The 18,250-nt window shown below is 35.9% G+C and overlaps 2 protein-coding genes across 2 annotated transcripts; one reads left to right on the top strand and one right to left on the bottom strand.

Moving 5' to 3' along the window:
* The first annotated feature begins 6,718 nt into the window (after window positions 1–6,718).
* LOC101554708 (olfactory receptor 6C2) lies at window positions 6,719–7,666 on the top strand. The gene has a single exon (XM_004601867.2). The coding sequence runs from the start codon at window positions 6,719–6,721 to the stop codon at window positions 7,664–7,666; it is 948 nt and encodes a 315-aa protein (XP_004601924.2).
* Window positions 7,667–16,460: 8,794 nt separating this feature from the next.
* Window positions 16,461–17,396, bottom strand: LOC101554979 (olfactory receptor 6C70-like). Its single transcript, XM_004601868.3, has one exon. It carries the CDS (start codon window positions 17,394–17,396, stop codon window positions 16,461–16,463), a length of 936 nt encoding a protein of 311 aa, XP_004601925.3.
* Between the last annotated feature and the right edge of the window lie 854 nt (window positions 17,397–18,250).

Genomic DNA, 18,250 nt, shown 5'->3' with positions numbered 1-18,250 from the left:
TGTTATCATAGGAAATGGTTTCAACAATTTATGAATTAAAAAAAACTGTATTTTAGATAAGGGAATAGAAGATATCAAATGATGACAAACTCCTGTTTCTGAGAATAAAAATAAGAATGCCAAGGAAATACAAGTAGGATGTTTATGTCAGGGAATGAGAAGAGAGATTGGCAAAATATAACTACATATGTAAAAGATCTTGGACGTTTTGGTGTTTTAGAAGTGAGAAAACTATATAACAAAACCATAGAAGTCAAATATTACAAATATATTATCAAACTATAATATGAAAAAATATTTAGTAGAAAAAACTAATAATTAACTGTAATGTCTGAGAGTTGCTCTTTCTATTAAATGTTGTCCAGTAGCTGTGTCTGTGGTTCCTTGTGGTTCCTTCTTTGTTCTAGGTCTGCACTATTTTTTCTACCCTAAGATTTATATTTTTTTAATTACTTGTTTGCTTTTACTATAGTATCGTTTTTTCAGAGATGTGTCTTTACAGATTGACTGTTCAACTGGTTGAGCTTTACATTACCTTATAAAATTATATAAGAATTTGTAAGGCATATGTTTGTAGGAAAAAGAAATTAAATTAAATTTAATTATTGTATTTTCAAGTACAGATGACTCAAAAAAATTTCAGAAAATATTTCAAATGGAAGAAGTAAAAGCCATTCATAAAACAAACTGTTTATATCTCTTGGGAGATGCCACTTTATTCAGTGATGTAGAAATAACAGGGTCCAAGGAGACTGAGTTTTTAAATAGAACATGTTCTCATAGCCATTATAAATAATTAATGTATATTAAGGATTGGGAATAGTTAAATTCCATGAAGATAAATAATTATATTTTCTTCTTGCCAGTGGACATTAAAAATTGTAGATAATATAAAAGAAACTAATAAAAGGTGAAATACATGTTTAATATTTATTCATATTTTGCCCCTAAAACTACAGTGTAATTATATATAAATATTATAAATAATTGCCTGTGATAAAAGGAAAATACTGATGGAAGAAGCACATATATAAAATGTAATAAATTATATATTATATATAAGTATAATATATATATTAGCATGACCAGGTTGGATAACAACCTTTTTGAATTGCCTTAGGTGCATCTCACCATTAAAATGCACCTAGAGTGGCTGGAGCCATAGTACAGCGAATAGGGTGTTTGCCTTGCACGCAGCTGACCTGGGTTCAATTTCCAGCATCCCATATGGTCCACTGAGCACCACCAGGAGTAATTCCTGAGTGCATGAGCCAGGAGTAATCCTGAGCATCGCCAGGTGAGACCCAAAAACTAAAAAAAAAAAAAAGTACCTAGAACCCTAATGATCATATTAATAATATTCTAATTTTTAATTCTTCACTGGAAATTAATTCCATCCTTCAAGAGTGGTTAAAACTTATTAGATCTCTGTGAATTAAGAATCTATTTTATAGCAACATATTTGATGATCCTAATTCATGTTAATACATATTCATAAACTAATGATGTTATATAAGTATTTCTGGATAAACTAAAATATTACATAAATAATCACAAAGACAAGTTTCCATGTTAAATGAGCTTTATAATTCAGGTTTAATTTCATGCTTGGCAAATGGTTGACAATGAAAGGCATGGTTCTATTTAAAATAGCTTGTCTGAAATTTCCCATTAGATTGAAGGAGTAGTTGCAGCATTAGTGAATGTGCTTATTAGGAGGGATAAGAGTGAGTGGAGGAGAGAGACAGTGAAAGAGAGAGAAATAGGAGGGAGAGAGAGGGACAGAAGGAGGGAGAAAGAGAGGGAGAAGAGGGAGAGAGGTGGTGGGGAGGGAGAGAGAGGGAGGGAGTGGGAGAGAGAGAGGGAGGGAGAGAGAGGGGCAGGGAAGAAGAGAGAGGGAGGGAGAGAGAGGGGCAGGGAAGAAGAGAGAGGGAGGGAGAGAGAGGGGCAGGGAGGAAGAGAGAGAGAGGGAGGGAAGGAGGGAGGGAAGGAGGGAGGGAGAGGGACAGAGAGGAAGAGAAAGAGAGAGAAGGAGGGAGAGAGGGAAAGAGAGAGGGAGGGAGAGAGAGGGGCAGGGAGGAAGAAAGAGAGAGGGAGGGAAGCAGGAAGGGAGAGAGGGAGAAAGGGAGGGAGAGAAAGAGAAGCAACCAGAAACCAGAGTTGTACCACTTCGATAAAAGAGTAATCTCAAGTAAATAGGAGTGTAATTACGTGTTACATATAGTTTCACCATCTAGTTAAATGTTTGCGCAACTGGGTAGGAAAAGGCTTTTGGGAGGTTAGATGGGCCAGCGTACAAATTTGTAGAGAGGAGTCACATCTTTATCATAATTCTGCCTATTCCACCTTTAAGGGAAAACTGAGGGAATCAAAATTGAGTCAATTAACTGAAATTAACTGAGAAAAATGAATGAAATTACTGTTCTGAAAAAAGGTAAAATTGTCCTTAATACATAAAATATGAAGATCATACATATGACTTACCACATATAATCTGTGGTAATAGAGCAAAAGGCTATATTGAATTATGTGATGACCTATTAGCAAATTTATAATTATAGCTTGTTTAAATATTGTTAAGCTTCTCTGTAGGGATAATATGTTTGTGTGTGTTTGTGTTTGTTTAGGCTGCTCTCAGTTCTACTTAGGGGTTACTCTATCTCTGTGTTCAGGGTTCACTCCTGGCTGGGCTCAGGGGAATATATAGGGTGTCAGGGATTGAACCCAAATGGATTGAGTTCAAGGATGTGTCTATCCTACCAACGGTCTGTTTCTCCTCTCTCAGAATGATTCTCTTTAATGTTCTAAGTGTGTCTGACTCCAAACTCTTTACATATTGGCATATCGATTCCGCTGAACAATGTCAAGAATAGTAGCAAAGCTTAAGCAATGATAAAATGATGTATTTCTATATAGTATCATATAATCACTGTGAAAGAGAACAATCCACTGCTCTTGGTATAGTATTAACATTTCCAAAACATTGATCAAATAAAGTTTCAAATGTCATAGTATTTTACACTGATAGACAAGAAGATGGTAGAAAATGAGTTACAAAGTCACAAAAAAATTAGAAATTTTTGTAAAGCTTTGACATTTTCAAAATTAAAGATCCCTCTCTGATTGCCTGGCAAGCTACTGAGAATATCCCACCCGCACAACAGAGCCTGGCAAGCTCCCCGTGGTGTGTTCGATATGCTAAAAACAGTGACAAGTCTCACAATGGAGACATTACTGGTAATCGCTTGAGCAAATCGATGAGCAACAGGATGACAGTGACAGTGACAGTAATTAATGATATTTCCCTTACAATAAATGATTTTATAATTTTGCCTCTTTTTACTACCAATGTTATAAAATATTTGTTTATATTGAAATTTGAAACAGATTTGGAAATTAAGATCTAGAATTAATTGAGTAGGATAGTCATTAAAGATAAAAAATGGTTTTAGTACATGGAAGATTATTTTCAATCAGTTCATGTTTATAAAATGTATGATATAAGTCAGTCTCGGGCATCAAGAATTAAACAAATGGACCAGAGAGATAGTACATGGGGGCACTACACCCATTTAAAAAATTAAGTTTATATAAAGTAAGTATCTCTATAAAAAATTTTCAGAAACAGTAGTAAGATGTGTGCATTCTGAAATATACAATGTTTTATTTCTCAAGGCAACGTAAGGGAAAGGTGCTTGGAGATAAGATGGACATAATCTCACATACTCTGGAAGGGTAAGTAAATTTATTTGAAGAGTTATAATGTATAAAAATAAAATAAATAATGAACATTTTCTAATCAAAGGATTTTTTTGTTGAAGTGACAATATGCATAAAGATGAAGAATTATTAGTGGTTAATGTATTTAAAATTTTATTTGTTGAGATAACATTGGTTTATGCAACTGTAAAGGTTTATGATATAGGATATGTCTGCCATCACATTCCAATGATTTTTTTTTTTTTTTTTGCTTTTTGGGTCACACCTGGCGATGCACAGGGGTTACTCCTGGCTCTGCACTCAGGAATCATTCCTGGCGGTGCTCAGGGGACTAATAATTTCAAACTGTCTGAGGCCTTCTATTTCTTCCTTGGCATTCTTGGTAACGTCTATTCTGCCATTATATTCAAAAGGTTTTCTTCATTACACATTGTTTATTCTTTAAGCTTGTTTCATTCAAACCCATATATGAATGAGGTCATTCAGTTTTTTTCTTTCATTTTCTACATATTCCACTAAACATGGTACCCTCTAGTTCTAGCCTTTTAGAACAAAATTTATTTTCCCTTACAGATGTGTATTATTGCATTGTTTATATACACCAAAATTTATCTTTGTGGCTGTTTAACCAATTAGTTATTGAATCTTGGTTTGCTTGCATATCTTGACTATTGCAAATAGCTCTGCAATGAACATAAGTATACATTTATATATTTGGGTTATAATATAAATATATGTACTGGGATAAGTACTTAGAGGTGGAGTTCATGAATTATATGGTTGATCTATTTTTAGTATTTTTTTTATTTTTAGTTTCAGATCCAAGACCTCTAATCATTCACTTTACTGGATAAAACTTCGTGGGTGGTCGTGCAAGAGCGCCAGCTATCCTGACTGAAACTTCAGAGGGAACCAGTAGGTTTGTATTATTATTTTATTTTTATTTGATTTCTCCGCCCCTCTCGGAGAGCCCAGGATGCTACCAAGAGTATCCTGCCCTCACAGCAGAGCCTGGCAAGCTATCCTGGCATATTTAATATGCCAAAAACAGTAACAACAAGTCTCACTTTGGAGATGTTACTGGTGCCCACTCAAGCAAATCGATGAACAATGGGAGAACAATGCTACAGTGCTATTTTTAGTATTTTTATTGGGCTGGAGCAATAGCACAGTGGGTAGAGTTTTGCCTTACACACAGCCAACCGGGGTTCAATTCCTCCATTCCTCTCAGAGAGCATGGCAAAGTACCAAAAATATCCCACCCGCATGGCAGAGCCTGGCAAGCTACCCATGGCATATTTGATATGACAAAAACAGTAACAAGTCTCACAATGGAGACGTTACTGGTGTCCACTCGAGCAAATCTATGAACAACGGGATGACAGTGCTACAGTGCAGTATTTTTATTAATCTCTATTCTGTTTTTCATTGAGACTGAACCAATAGTATATTTTCACCAGTGGTATATCAGGGTTTCTACTTCACATAGTATGTCAACCTTTGATATCAAATGATATCAAACAGGTGTTACATATTAAAATGCTTTACTTATAATAGTTATGATCTTTGCAATACAGCATATAAATGAAACTTCAGTTGCACTGAATGAAATTACTTATGGACTTTATTACAATAAGAATAATAATGAACGAACAAAAAAATGTAAAGATCTTGAACAAAATATTAGGGAATAGAAATATTTTACATTCATGTGAAAAAGGAAAAAGAAAAAAGTTTAGACCACTAAAAAGATAAAGTTTTAGTTTGGATAAAAATCATAAGATGACATAATTCATCTTAATATTAAATGTCTGGGAAATATTAAGGCATAAAACTACAAAACGTGACTTATACTTCAAAAACAACTAGCAAGCACTTGAAAACATTAAGAAAATCATGGAGGGGCTGGAGCAATAGCACAGCATCCCATATGGTCCCCAGAGCACCACTCAGGAGTAATTCCTAAATGCATGAGCCAGGAGTAACCTCTGAGCATCGCCGGGTGTGACCCAAACCTTCCCCCCCCCAAAAAAAAGAAACAATTTAAAAAAAGAAAAAGAAAAACATTATGGAGTGCTGGAATAAAAGTAAAGTTGTAGCGGCCAGAGACACTGTATAGCAAATGAGATGCTTTCCTTGTATGTGTCCAACTGGGATTCAATACCTGCCATCCCTTGTGGTCCCCACGCACCAGTAGGAGTAATCCCTGAGCACTGAGACAGGAGTAATCCCTATGCACCATCAAGTGTGGCCAAAAGACTAATACTAAAATAAAATGAAAGTAAGATTTCAGAGCTAAAAGCTTTAGTTAGGTAGGGGTTAATAAAAAGGTGGAGACACTAATGACTTTATGAATGAATTAAAAGCAATTTCAAAGGCACAGTGTAATATTTGGAAATGTTAACTGAAATGCTTATTTCATGGTGTTTGTGTGAAATGGGATCATCATGCATTATAAGAAAAACAACAGAAATGCATTTGATGACTTTTTCTGTAACTATATTGAAGGTATTCTCCCACATTAGAAACATAATATCGCATGTTAAATCATCAGATGAGAATATAAAGTACACCTGAGAACACTAGAAAAATGAAGTTTCTGTATTTAGTTTGACTTTTGATGTTATTGTTATTTGTTTTCTAGGTGAATGCATCCTTTGAGGGTGGCAAATGAAGAGAATTCATGTTTCTAGTGATTGAAATATTCCAATATGCAAAACTTACTTTCTATAAAAAATTTGTACATATAAAATATCACTTAATTTTGCCTTTAGCTTATTTATAAATTCAATAATTGCTACATATTTATATAAAACTCAAGAAGGTAATGGAAATAATAACTATACAGAATGTGATTAAAGGAAAATAAAGTAAGGCTGGTTTGATTACTTGATAATCTATTATCCTATGAAGTCATCTTTTACAGTTTGTGATTGTATAATTACCAATTAAATTTTTTTTAACTTTTTACATGTTGTGTATAATCCGAAAGTTAATCATGATAAACCACACAACAATAACAACATTTATCCTGCTGGGACTGACAGATGACCCACAATTGCAGATCTTACTTTTTATCTTTCTGCTTTTTACTTACTTGCTTAGTGTAACAGGAAACTTGATCATTATCGTCCTCACATTGGTGGACTTGCATCTGAAAACGCCTATGTATTTTTTTCTCCGAAATTTTTCCTTTTTGGAGGTCTCATTTACAACTGTCTGTATTCCTAGATTCATGTACAGTTTATCAACTGGGGATAACACTGTGACTTACAATGCTTGTGCAATTCAAATCTTTTTTGTCATTCTCTTTGGAGCGACCGAGTTTTTTCTCCTGGCAGCCATGTCTTATGATCGCTATGTTGCTATCTGTAAGCCCCTTCATTATACGACCATCATGAACAATAGGGTGTGCACCATATTGGTCCTTATCTGTTGGGTATCAGGATTGCTTATCATTCTCCCACCTCTGGGCATGGGTCTGCAGCTTGAATTCTGTGACTCCAATGCCATTGATCATTTTAGCTGTGATGCAGGCCCCCTCCTAAAGATCTCATGTTCAGATACCTGGCTAATAGAGCAAATGGTTATCATTATGGCTGTTTTCGCCCTCATTATCACCCTAGTGTGTGTAGTTCTTTCCTACACATACATCATCAAGACAATTCTAAAATTTCCATCTGCTCAACAAAGAAAAAAGGCCTTTTCTACCTGCTCATCCCACATGATTGTGGTTTCTATTACCTATGGAAGCTGTATTTTCATGTATCTCAAACCCTCTGCGAAAGATGAAGTGGCCATAAATAAGGGTGTTTCATTACTGACTACTTCAGTTGCACCCTTGTTGAACCCCTTCATTTATACCCTAAGAAATAAGCAAGTGAAACAAGCTTTCAATGACTCCATAAAGAGGATTACATTTCTCTCAAAGGAATCCAAGTTCTGATGAATCAGAGACAAATTCAGAAGAATATTCAACTATCAATTATGTTATATAACTTTGTTATTTTGTTCATACATTATAGTAATGTTAGATTTATTTAATTTATTTGATGGTACAGCCTAATTCACAATTATTAAAACTATTTTTAAATCATATGCATGTATTTTTTCTCATTATAGTACTATAATGTATATCTCAAATTTATTTATCTTGTTTTCATTACTGGTCTGCATTTTTCATTTATTTTCTAGGGGATAATGAGAGCAATAATACTTAAAGTACAACATTTTAAAGAAGGCATGTAGCAGTAGAATTATTACTTCCTTAAAAATTTATCAATACTAAAATGATAAAGTGAATTTAAAATATATATAAAAGAATCAAATCACTGTATCACTGTCATTCCATTGTTCATTGATTTGCTCGAGCGGGCACTAGTAACGTCTCCATTCATCCCTGTCACATGCTAGTTAGTGTAGCCAATGGCATATCAAGGGCTCTTTCAGGGTCAGGGAAATAATGATTGTCATTGTTACTGTTTTGGGCATAAAAGAGCAGTTATATTAAAATAAATTAAATCTAAGAAAGACATTCAGTCTAATCACAAAGAGAAAAAAGTTAAAAAGCAGTAAAGAAGAAAACAATCCTATACTAAGTTCCTCCTTACAAGAGTTCTTTATCTTTTCTCTTCTACTTTCCATTAAATTTTCGAGTTTCCAAAATAAACCCAAAAAACAAAAGCAGCAAAGAAGAAATGAAGATACTAAAAGAGTTTGTAAATTTTTAGAACTAAAGAAATAGAAACTAAAGAAATCTTTAGAATAGTTTTAGAATAGGTAGTTCTTTATGTATAATTATGAGAGAAAAACTTCACTGACAGACAAAAAATAAAAGTTCAAGGGTCAAGAGCTCATGACTTGCTCATGCAGGGAACTAAGTTTTATTGGCACTGAAGAACCTCCAGAACATCACTTGGCCTGTCAGAAACCCTAGTGCTGAAGGACCCTTGAGCTGAATTATTGCCAGAACTGAGCCTGTTCTGGGTATCCTGAGTTTTTTTTTTTCTTTTTGGGTCACACCCGACAATGCACAGTGGTTACTCCTGGCTCATGCACTCAAGAATTACTCCTGGCGGTGCTCAGAGGACCATATGGGATGCTGAGAATCGAACCTGGATTGGCTGTGTGCAAGGCAGATGCCCTACCCGCTGTGCTATCGCTCCAGCCTCATCCTGAGTTGGTTTAATGTTTCAGCCAAACACAAAAGCCATACATTTAACTTAAAACACATTTAACCATAATTTTACTTATTGTTTTATAAAATTGGGATAAATATTAAATAATGACATATAACATGAAAAACACTTATTCTGATAAAACATGAGGAATGTGTATGTAATGTGATACTCCCTGAGAGAAATTACAAGCCATCAAAGAGAGCCAGTCAACAAAAATTTTAAAATAAAACAGTAAGAGGGACTACTAGTAAAATTTTTCTTAAGAGGAAAATTGAAGCAAACAGTCATAAATATAAGATCTTAGAGTCTGAGGAAAAAACAATATTTTGTTTTGGTGGGTGGCTCACATTGGCAGTTCAGCAACAGTAACAATGTTTAATAATTGAACTCTGGGCTCAGGCATCTCTCCTGGTCTCAGGACACCATATGTGATGCTGACTGGGTTTGAACCCGGTCAGACTGCATGCAAGGCAATGTTACCCACTAGCTATGCTTTCTTTCCATCCCAATGTTTTTTGATCAGTGAAATGAAATGAAGAAGGAAGGAAAGAGGCAATGAAGGAAGGGAGAAAGAAAATAAAAGGCAGACCTCTTCTGATAATAAGCCCACTGTTTTTGACTAAGAGTTAAAACTAGCAGTGCTTGGGGACAACTTTTGTCTTGGTTTTTGACATTAAGCCTCAGTGTTGCTTATAGGACCATGCGCTGGTGGGGGAATGAAAAACAGGGATCCCACAGGCAAAGTATGTCCTTTTCCTCTTTAAGATATCTTCCTGGCACTAAAATGATATTTTAAATTATCTTCAGCAGTAAATAATTGCTTCAATTGGCAGGTCAAAGGAAGAGTAGTTAAAAAAGTTTTAGCAATTATTTCTCATAAAAAATTGAAGATGTAGAAGGCTTAAAATTGAAAAATCGAGGTTAAAATAGCAAAACAAAGGACATTTAAATTAGTTTTAGTAGTAAAATTTTGAAAAGTTCTGCCATTTTAAACTACCAGTGGCATGTCAACTCTTTCAAACACTTCAAACATACCACAAGCATATTTTATTTACATTACAATATATGGAAGAAGATTAAAATGAACAACATATAATAGATAGCAAAACAGTGGAGTCTGGGGCTGGAGCAATAGCACAACGGGAGGGCGTTCGCCTTGCATGCGGCTGACCTAGGTTTGATTCCCAGCATCCCATATGGTCCCCTGAGCACTGCCAGGAGTGGTTCTTGAATGCATGAGCCAAGAGTGACCCCTGATTATTGCCGGGTGTGACCCAAAGAGAAAAATGAAAGGAGTTGATATTGAATTCTAATATCAACTCATGCTCACTTCACTATAACATAAGACACTACCATTCAATCAGCACCTTGAGTGGGAAAGAGAATTGCATTATAAACACAGGCTAAAGTTGGGCCTAGGGTTAACTCAGTGGTAAAGCATCTGAGGTCATGTGTCAGATGTCAGATGTCAGCACTGCCCCGTAGCCCAGCATGTGACATCAGTGGATTTCTGCTTGGGATTTCCAGCACTGTAGCAAAATGGGCAGGATTTGGTGTACCCCACATAGAGCAGGCAAGCACCACAATCAAGGTGTGCACGCACTGCAAGCAACAGTGCAGCCCAAGAGCACTTTAATCAAAATGTTCATGAGTACACTTAATGAGCAGCCTTGGTGAGCATATGAGCAACCTGGAAGCTAATTATATAACACCCTGAGAGCATCATAATGAGATGAGATCACAACATTAAGAGAAGACAGACATTTTCTGAAAACTTTGAAGTCTATAAGCTGACATAGTAGTGGGACTGTCTTACCAATAATAGATTTTCAGTCTGTCAAAAGTACCTGCTAATCTCTGCATTACGCTGTTTTGTTTACATCAAGAAACTATTAATTGGAAACAAAAATTATTAGTTCAAAATTTTTGAAGCAATAAAAAAATCCATAGAAACAAAAATAAAAGTCCAGAGATACTATTGTCTTCCAAGCCTTCTAATAGGACCTACTCCCTATCCTTCAGAAAGTTGAGGAAGCAGAAATCATTTCAAATAATTTATGAAGCCAACTTTATCTTGTTACCAAAAGTAGACAGAAGTAAAATTTAAAGCAAAAGGTCCAGAAAAATTTCCCTGATGAACGTAGAGGCAAATTTTAATAAAATCTTAGAAATACCCGATATTCAGATCAATTAATGTTTATGCCATCACGAATCACGAAATCCCATTGATCGCCGAGTGGCTTGAGCGGTCTCAGTAACCTCTACGTTTGTCCTATCCCTGAGATCTTAGAAGCCTCTCTCTTCTTGGCCTCCCCAATGATGCCGCATTGGAGGCTCTTTCAGGGTCAGGGGAATGAGATTCAGCTGGTTACTGGCTTTGGCATATAGATACACCATGGGAGGCTTGCAAGGCTGTCCCATGTGGGCAGGAAACTCTCAGTAGCTTGCGAGTTTCCCCCAGAAGAAAAAGTAGGTTGTAAGATATCGCGCGGCCACAAAGTTGTCATGCGCTTCTGGGAGCTTGCTTTTAAATCTCTAGATGTTGGCCATTGATGGGATTATACACACCTGGGTTCCTCTGCCAGTACCTTGATGTGTGAGGCTGTCTGAACGTGTAGAGAGGGGCCTTGAGCATGGCTGTGGCTAGGTTCCAGTGGTCTTTGGCCACCAGGAGCTCTGCTCGGAGCAGGGAGGGAAGCTGGAGCCCATCCCCTCTGAGAGGCCCCGGGGAAGACAGCCAGGCATGTGGGCAAGAGATGCAGCAACACAGCACATGCCAACAAGCACCCTGTTTATGCCATATCAAGAAAATAAAAATATTATTATTATATTAAAAGATAAAAAGAAAACATATTACAAAATTCAATACTCACTTATGATAAAAACCCTCAAGACATGGGACCAGAAGACACACACTTTAAAATAATTAATACCACATATCTCATACTCATAGATAACATCATACTTAAAGTAAAAAACTGAAAACCATTTTTAAGATAAGGTATAAGACGATGATATATATTTTCATCACAATTATTCAACATGGTAGTAGAAGTCACAGCAATTTGGAGAGAATGACAGATAAAAGGAATTCAAAATATCACTATTTGACATATACAAATAGTGACATATTACACTAGTTGACATATTACACATAAAAGCTCCAAAGACTGCCAAAGAAACTTCTACAAATAATAAACTCACATGGTAAAGTGGCAGCTTAAAAGCTAATGAACAGTAATATACTGGATGTTTATATTAAAAAAACAGGACATAAAACAGTACTTATAACCTTTATATAGAAGTATAAGAACATGGAGACAGAGAGGATTTAGAGTTAGTGCAGTAGATAGGACAATTGCTGTGCCCAAGACCAACCCAGAATCAGTATCCTATATGCCCCCCTGATACCTGCCAGGAGTTATTCCTGAGTGCAGAGTCAAAGGTAACTCCTGAGCACTGCTGGGTATGGCACTAAAATAAAAATAAACAAATAAAATAGATAAGCATCTCACTTTCTGATTTTATTATCACCCCTGATAGTGCTTGAGGGATCATATACTGTGTCAGGGACTCAATCAGACTTTGCTGCATACAAGGTAAATACTTCTCTTTTACACTTCATTTTTTGCTTTTAAACTATAAGGCTATAGAAATCAAAATGGTATGGCACAGGCATGAAGGCAGACTAACTATCAGGATTATGGAATGGAATTGAGAACCCAGGGTTCTCAATTACAAATTATAAATATATGAAGAATGTATAGTGTGTATACATTAAGAGATGTATACACACTAACTTGTGGTACCAGGGATTGAAACAGGCCCCCCACATAGAAAGCATGGTCTCATTCCATTGGACTTGTTGCCCCATTTTTTGCTTTTCCTTATCCATGATCAGTGATTGGAAATATGCAGTTAATGTATCTATAGGAGAGCATGGCAAACTCCCTGTGGCGTATTCATATGCCCAAACCGGTAACAATGATGTGTTTCATTCCCCTGACTCTGAAAGAGCCTCCAAAGTGGCACTGTTGGGAAGGACAAGTAAAGAGAGGCTTCTAAAATCTCAGGGCTAGGACAAATGGAGACGTTACTGAGACTGCTTGAGAAAATCCTTGATCAACGGGATGATGATAATGATGATGATGACACACACTAATTTATGACAATGGAATTAGGTTAATTAAATGAAGAAAACCCTCTTCAAAAATGTTGCAGAGAAAAGTGATTAGTGACATAAAAAATGATCAACGGGATGATGATGATGAGGAGGAGGAGGAGGAGGAGAAGGAAGAGGAGGATAATGATGCATTTTGACATGGCTTTTATACATATTCTTAGAAAGAGGTCTGAGTTTATTCTATTGCATGTGTCTGAAGTTTTCCCAGCACCACTTGTTGAAGAAGCTTTCTTAACTCTATTTCATAATTCTTGTTCATTTATCGAAGACTGATCATATACCTGAAGGTCTGTCTCTGGATTTTCTATATATCATTGATCTGAGGGTCTGTACTTAATCAGACATCAGGCTGTTTTAACTACTACAATTTTATAATATAGATTGATGTTTGAAAAACTTCAATGGCTCCCATATCATTTTTCCTGAAAATTATTTAAGCTATTGAGGGTGGGGGTTATTTTTCTATATAAATTTCAGAAGTGTTTGATCTATTTATTTTTTTAAAGGTCACGTGTATCTGAGTAATCTTAAGGAGGCTCGGGAGCCTTGAGGCTCTCTCTCTCGCTGCCTACATTTGGTGGATTTGGGCCGCTTCCGGACCCGGGCTGGCCAATGATATAGGCAGACGAAAGTGGAAAGGAGAGCCATGCTGGTTGATGATCAGTTGCTGTTTATTTCCTTCCGTCCACGTGCCTGTTCCAGTCTCAACAAACTCCCCATTCTAATCACACTGCCCCTCATTTCCCGTCTCCTCCTGTCTCTCCCACTCCTCTTTCCATGCTCCATCTTGCAGCCTGGTCTCTCTCTCTCTCTCTCTCTCTCTCTCTCTCTCTCTCTCTCTCTCTCTCTCTCTCTCTCTCTCTCTCTCTCTCTCTCTCTCCATGGCCTGCTCCTGCATTCTTTCCCTATATTCTTCTCCCTCTGGCCCCCTTGCTAGTCTCTCTGTGCTCCATCTTGCTGCCCTGGTCTCTCTCTTGCCACTCTCCCCAACTCCCTTCATTGGGGGTAGACACCACCCCCAACCAGTAGCAAAATCAACATAGCAAAGACCCTTTCTAATCACCGATCAGGCTCAAGGCCACAAATACCACCTTCGGTGTATAACCTGTCCTTAGTTTAATAACTTAATTAAAATCATAACTAAGATCTTAATTCTACTTCTTAATATTAGCTAGTTTGTATGGACACAGTAAGATACATTTAGCTTGTAGGGTGACACTCCTGGAGACATCTCATTGCAGACTCAGACTACAGTGCTCAGGCCAGATTAATTTTTCCTAGCCATAGCAGGGTTCTACTTCAGTTATTCTTTTTGGATCATGACAGAATTGGTCCATGACCATGCTTTGAACTTATAGTTAAGTATTATGACGCTTTTGGTAAGGTCCCTTTCGACGCCAGGGTAGCTCACTGCTTGTCCTGGGTCCATTCAGTCCCTCCTCAGGACCCTGCTTTTTTTAGTGCTAGGAAGTAAGGATAACTGAGGCTTAAGTCGAGAAAAACAGATGCCCTGTGGATAATATTATCTGGAGTCAATTAACTCCCAAGTTACTAAAGCATAGCATTAACTGTCTTCCTGTATCTATACAAAAGGACATTGCTCTGAATTAACTATACAAAAGACTTAAGGAGAAGGGAAAAGTAATATTTTCAAATCAACAGAGCACAAAAAAAGAGTTTACAAATAAACACAGAGGAATGGGAGCATTGTGATGGGAGTAAACCAATAAACTTAAGCTCTCTGTGGCAAAGCAGAAAGGACAAACCAATGTCATATTGTGTATGTTATCAACTCTTGTAAATTGAATCATGCTTTACTTTATTTCTGATGATGAAAATATTTGCCCAACAAAAATGCTTTAAAAAAATCTCAAAAACTGTCAGATTCTTTTGAAGAAAATTATGATCATTTACAGTACCGTTTTTAAATTTAAAATCACTTTATCAAATAGTCTTTTGCAGTTTGAGATAGTCCCATTTATTTATCTCTGTTTTCACTTGCTTGGCCAGTGGTGTGTCAGCTTTGAAGATACCTTTGGCCTCAATGTCGTGGAGGGTTTTGCTGACCTTGTCTTCAATGTACCTTAGGGATTCTGGTCTGATGTTGAGGTCCTTAATCCATTTTGATCTGACTTTTGTACATGGTGATAGGTGGAGGTCTAAGCCCATTTTTTTGCATATGGCTGTCCAGTTTTGCCAGCACAATTTGTTAAACATTCTTTCCTTGCTCCACTTCGCCTTTTTTGCTCCCTTATCAAAGATTAGATGTTTATATATTTTGGGGGATGTATCAGAGTATTCAACCCTGTTCCATTGGTCTGCCGCTCTGCCTTTGCATATAAATGGTTCAACATGGAAAGTATCATGTTGAGTGAAATGAGTCAGAAAGAAAGAGACAGACATAGAAAGATTGCACTCATATGTGGAATGTAATGTAACTGAGAAGCACAAGTTGGCAACGATGCAACTTCTGGCAGATATCTCTCTGGACTTAGTTACTAAAATGCTAAAATACAGAAACCCAAAACCGAGAGGCCGCTAAGTGTGGTCACTCGACCTCATACCTCTTCATCCTCAGCAATGGAAAACAAATTATCTAATGCTTCCTTTTCAGCAGGTCTGACTTTAGGGGAAAGACTCTCCAAACAATAATAGTGAGTTTTGTTGAAATATTGTATGCAATCAAAGTGAAAGTAAGGTGAAATTTATTAGTTACACAGGCGGGGGGGCTAAGCGTGTGGGGGGCTAGGGTCGTGGGGGGGTTAGGGGTGTGGGGGTGCGGGGTGGAGCTATACTGGATTCTTGGTGGTGAATATGTGCACTGGTGAAGGAATGGGTATTAGAGCATTGTAGAACTGAGATTTAAACCTGAAAACTTTGTAACTTTCCACATGGTGACTCAATAAAAAAATTAAAAAAAAACAAATAGTCTTTTGCATTATTCTTTGAAAGACAAAAAATTCTGAAGCACCAATAACACATTTATTGCATTTAAAGCAGAATTTATAATATGCCTTTCAAATAAAAAAGGGTATATTCATTTAAGTTACTAAGCTCTCCATAAACATACTAAAGTCTACAGAAAACTAATATTACTAATAAACCATAACTCTTCATTAGTTATAGTTGTAAGATTTTTGGAGAAAATATTTTACAAACACTTGGAAAAATTTAAATTATGTTTCTATTGTAATGGTTTTCACACTAAAAAAAGGAAAAATAGTTTTAATTTGAATAATAAAAATGTCTAAACTCAGACAAGCATATAGTTATCTGCATGATTAAAATTAGATATTTATTACAAAACTACTAAAGTAAAAATCATTTATACTTAATGCTGATTTTGTTTTTTAGTCATTTATTTCCAGAAAGTATTACTAGTCTGAAACAGAAAATATCTTCCTAAATATAGTTCTGAAGGCTTCTTTAACTTGCTTGTTCCTCAGAGTGTAAATGAATGGGTTTAATAAAGGGGCAACTGAAGTATTTAATACGGCAACTCCTTTATTTATAGTAACTCTTTCACTTGCTGATGGCTTTATGTAGATAAATATACAACTACCATAAGTGATAGACACAACAATCATATGAGAAGAGCAGGTGGAAAAGGCTTTTATCTTTTGCTGAGCTGAAGGGAATTTTAAAATTGTTTTGATGATGTAAGAGTAAGAAAGTATTACTAATATCAAAGTGACAATGATGGTGATCACCGCTAAAACAAACACAATTATTTCTAAAATGTGTGTGTCTGTGCACGAAAGTTGCAGAATAGGAGAAATGTCACAAAGAAAGTGATCAATGATATTTGAAGAACAGAAATTTAGACTAAGACATAATGTCAGTGGAGGGAAAACGACAAGAAATGCAGTTACCCAGGAACTAATTACAAGTTTATGACAGACTCTGTTACTCATGATAGATGTATAATGCAAAGGTTTGCAGATGGCAACATATCGGTCATAGGACATAGCCGCCAAAAGGAAAAATTCTGTCACCCCCAAGTATATGTAAAAAAAAAACTGAGATACACAGCCATTATACGAAATAGTTTTTTCCCCAGTTATAATGGTGACTAGAAATTTGGGGATGCAGGCACTAGTGAATGCAATTTCTAGGAAAGAGAAATTGCGAAGGAAAAAATACATTGGGGTCTTGAGATGGGAATCCAGCAAAGTGAGGGCAATGATGGTGAAGTTTCCTATCATGCTTAGTACGTAATTTAGAAGTAGAAAAAAGAAAATTATACGCTGTAATTGAGGATTCTCTGTCAGTCCCAGAAGTATAAACTCTATTTGCTTTGTATGATTCTTCATTTCTCTTTTATGAAGAAGTCAAATTCTAGAAATAAGAAGTACAAATAAGAAGCTACATGAGTAGCTATATACTCAGGATGCTATACAAAAGAATCCATATTTATAGACATACTCATTAAAAAGTAACACTCCATGAATTTAAAAGATATGATCTACAACAGTACAGATTTTGCTATTTTATAAAGGAGATATGAAAGTCAACTCACATGTGCAAAGTGAACTGTTAGTCCCATAACTGTTAGTTTTTCACCCTTCTTATTAACACTGAATTCAATTTAGCCTATTTGGAAGTAAGATAAAAACCTTACTTCAAGGATTAAACAACTAGCTTACTTTTAATAAAGTGCTATAGTAAAATTCTAAAAGTTTAGAATTTACATTGAAGTTTCATTGATATAGCTCTTATTACTTTTCTATGAACTACAGATGAAGGAATTTTGAAAAGATAATATAAAATCACAATAAGACATAGATGATTTAGAAAATTTAAGCTGAACATTAAATATGCAAGCATAAAGCATTCATGTACAAAATAATATTTAGGAACTCGACATTTTCTTACATGTAAATATAAAAGAATGTAGTAAATAACTTAATTTCCTTCTAATTTACTTTCTTATTTGTCTGTGTTGCATATTTTTTGTCAGTTCAATTGAGGCTTCGTGACTAAAAATACTTTTCATGATGGGGTTTAATCCATACAACATTCAAATATCACACTTTCTACCAGTGTCTGTTTTCCCAAGGTACCATCTGTCCACCCCAAACCTTGATAAACTTAGTTCTATAGAGAAATCTTAGGTTCTGTTACATTTGGTCATTATTTTTTCTTCACTATGTTTCTTTAGCCCACT

This window comes from Sorex araneus, chromosome 2 (genome assembly GCF_027595985.1).
Source record: "Sorex araneus isolate mSorAra2 chromosome 2, mSorAra2.pri, whole genome shotgun sequence".
NCBI lineage: Eukaryota > Metazoa > Chordata > Mammalia > Eulipotyphla > Soricidae > Sorex > Sorex araneus.
The sequence above is the reverse complement of the archived record's forward strand: the minus strand, read 5'-3'. Positions and strand labels throughout refer to the sequence as shown.